This window comes from Nicotiana sylvestris, chromosome 6, assembly GCF_000393655.2.
Source record: "Nicotiana sylvestris chromosome 6, ASM39365v2, whole genome shotgun sequence".
Lineage (NCBI taxonomy): Eukaryota > Viridiplantae > Streptophyta > Magnoliopsida > Solanales > Solanaceae > Nicotiana > Nicotiana sylvestris.
In genome coordinates this window covers 57,594,453-57,597,765 of record NC_091062.1, presented here as the reverse complement: position 1 = coordinate 57,597,765, position 3,313 = coordinate 57,594,453, and the positions used below count along the sequence as shown (strand labels likewise).

The 3,313-nt window shown below is 39.9% G+C and overlaps 1 protein-coding gene across 1 annotated transcript; it reads right to left on the bottom strand.

The window, feature by feature from the left end:
- Positions 1–1,072: 1,072 nt before the first annotated feature.
- LOC104228136 (uncharacterized) lies at positions 1,073–1,429 on the bottom strand. Its single transcript, XM_009780545.1, has one exon. It carries the CDS (start codon positions 1,427–1,429, stop codon positions 1,073–1,075), a length of 357 nt encoding a protein of 118 aa, XP_009778847.1.
- Positions 1,430–3,313: the final 1,884 nt, after the last annotated feature.

Sequence of the window (3,313 nt, the reverse complement as noted above, 5' to 3'; positions counted from 1 at the left end):
AGTTGTCGGCTTGTCTAGTATCATGATAGGCGCCATCACGGCACTTGTGATTTTGGGTTGTGACAATAGGTTATTCAAATATGTGTTCGATTCTACTGGGTAACATAGTAAAGGCATTATAATCAACAACCCAACCCTATCTAAGATTTGTTTGACAAATACCCAATGCCAGACTACACCACATGGATACATTCAAGGGATGCAATAACAGATAACCTAAAAAGAAGTTAAAATAAAAAAAAAATCAAAACTAAAACAACAAGATTTGAAGTGATTCATACCGGAGTGTGCTAAGATCGATGGAAGTGTGATATGCTGCTTGTGATGAACAAAGTGCAAGTACGATACCTCTTAGAGTGACAATATGAGAATAGATATGGTGAAAAGTATAAAAGGATGGCGTAGTGTTCTATTTATACTCACGTGAAAGTGAGGGTTTCGGGAGGCGAGTGCGGCCGCACAATTTAAATTGCGGTCCACACTCTGTTACCTCAGCAATAATAAAGCACGTAGTTGTGCGATCTGCACTTTTGAAAGTGCGACCGCACTTCTGACACTTTAGTTCAACAATTTCTTTGATAGTGTGCTTTTGCAACCATATAATTCGTGATGGTCCTCAATTTTACTCCGCACTATTGGGAGAAAAGTTCAAAAGACATTAACTTTAGCAACTTAGACAATCTTTGTTATTGCTGTCTGCAGATGCGCCAATCAAAATCTTCTGCGGTCAGCAGCCCTTCTTCTACGGCTGCCCTAAGAAATGTGTGGCCTGCATTTTTGCCATGTATGACACAACTTTAGCTATCGCTGAATATCTAACACTAATCCTTGTAGCACACTTCAAATCTAGTTGAATACATCAAACAACAACTAACTAAAAGAGAAAAAAAAAAGAGGAAAAGAACTTGGATTGCCTCTCAAAAAGTGCCTTATTTAACGTCGTGGCATGATGCAATATCATAGCATCCTCAAGTGAAGTATAGAACCACCACCACGTGGCTCTCATCAACTTGTCCCAAATAGTGCTTCACCCGCTGACCATTGACTCGAATTGTTTCATTGTTCTTGTTCTTCAAGTCCAGGCACGAAAAAGTGTCACACAAACAATTTCAAATGGACCACTCCACTTTGACTTGAGCTTCTCGGGAAACATTCTCAACCTTGAGTTGAACGATAATACTAGATCACCGACCTTGAACTCCTTGTTCCAGATATACTTGTCATGAAGATATTTCATCTTTTCTTTGTACAAGGATGCACTTTCATATGCATGATACCGGAACTCATCCAATTCATTCAAGTGTGCAACTCTCAAATTAGTGGCTACATCCCAATCAAGATTCAATTCCTTCAAGGCCCACATTGCCTTGTGCTCTAGTTCCACCGGAAGATGACAAGTTTTTTCAAACACCAACCGGTATGGGGACATTCCGTTAGGTATTTTATAAGTCGTCTTATATTCCCATATAGCATCATCAAGCTTCTTAGACCAATCTGTCCGATCATCGTCTTGGACAAAATACTCTTTATCTCCCGATTAGAGACTTTTACTTGACCACTAGCTTGTGGGTGATAGGGAATTGTCACTTTGTGAGTAACACCATGCTTGCCAAGTAAAGTGTCGAAATTCTTGTTGCAAAAAGGTGAACCTCTATCACTTATGATTGCTCGTGGAGTTCCAAATCTTTTTAAAATATTCCTCTTCAAGAAATCCACCACACTTCTAGCCTCATTATTGAGTAAGGCAATGGCCTCAAACCATTTAGGCACACAATCCACCACGACCAAAATGTAGGTGTTTCCACAATAACTCATGAAAGGGGCCATGAATTTAATACCCCAAACATCGAAAATATAAATCTCCAACATGGTTGTAAGGGGCATCTCATGTTTCTTTGAAATTCCACCGGACTGTTAACATTCATCACATCTTTTCACCAGCTCATTTGTATCTTTATAGAGAATGAGCCAATAGAAACCACAACTTAGGACTACAACCATTATTCCCTCTCCACCATGATGACTAATATATGGCGAAGAATGACAAACCCTAAGAATATCACCTTGCTCTTCCTCCGGCAGACACCTATGATTCACCCCATTCGTGCAAAACCGAAAAGGGTATGGTTCTTCCTAGTATTAATCTTGACATTCCCTCTTGAGCTTCATTCTTCGGTTTGAAGAGAACTCATCTGGAATGATACCACTCACAAGAAAATTTACCAAATTCGCGAACCACGGTACCTCTTTCATTGAAAGTGCCAAAAGTTGCTCATCGAGAAAAGACTCATTGATTTCAAGACCATCACGGGGATTCCCCTCCTCCTCCAAATGAGACAAGTGGTCCACCACTTAAATTTAACTTCCCTTCTTATATTCGGTGTCAATATCAAACTCTTCCAACAAAAGCACCCATCTCATCAAGCGGAATTTAGATTCCTTTTTGCTCATAAAATAGCGATGTGCCGCATGATACGTGTGGAGAATAACTTTGGCATCTATCAAATACGGGCGAAACTTCTCAATAGTAAACACAATAGTAAGGAGCTTTTTCTCCGTAACTGTATAATAGACTTGGACACCATTTGTAAGGCCCTGTAAATTTTTTACCTAAAACCCAAAATGTTATGGTGTCGGGTTAGGCTTATGTGTTAAATATTGTAGAGATTCTTCGCGCATAGCGGACTTTTTGGGTTGAACAATGCGCTAGAGTTAAAGTAAAATGTTTGGCAGAATTGGGCATTTCTACGGCTCATTATACGGCCGCATAATCAACTTGCGGGCCGCATAATGGCCGTAGAGGGAGGCAGTCTCTTGGGCCATTTTTGATGTCATTTTTGCGGCCCATTATGCGACCGCAAAATCATTTTGTAGGCCACACTCTGATCGCATATCCAGCCTTGAAATTTTTCCTATAGGGTTCTGCGGCGCATTATGCGATCGTAGACTGGTCGTAGACTGAAGCAAAATATATTAGTTCTAGAGGGCCAATTATGCAACCCACTTCACGGACCGCAGATCCTGTTTCGGGGTTTCATTTTGGATTTTTATAACCCGACCCTACTTCGATAAAATAGATGCAAGGAGTCATTTTGAGCAAAATCTGGTATTTTGAGAGTGAGAAAGAGATCATAAGGTGAGAGTAAAGCTCAGTAATCCTTAAAGATTATCATGTAAAGCTCACTAAGTCTTCATCCTAAAGATAAGAATCTATACCCTAGCCCTTAATTTCGAAAATTAACTAAAAATGGGTAATTAGAAAGACCATTCTTGGGTAAGGGAGTTGTTTATCTTGCATACATGTGATAAAAGA

Bases quoted from the DNA above. Each gene is read 5' to 3' on its own strand.
- LOC104228136 (XM_009780545.1), bottom strand. From the start codon at position 1,429: ATGTCCCCATACCGGTTGGTGTTTGAAAAAACTTGTCATCTTCCGGTG.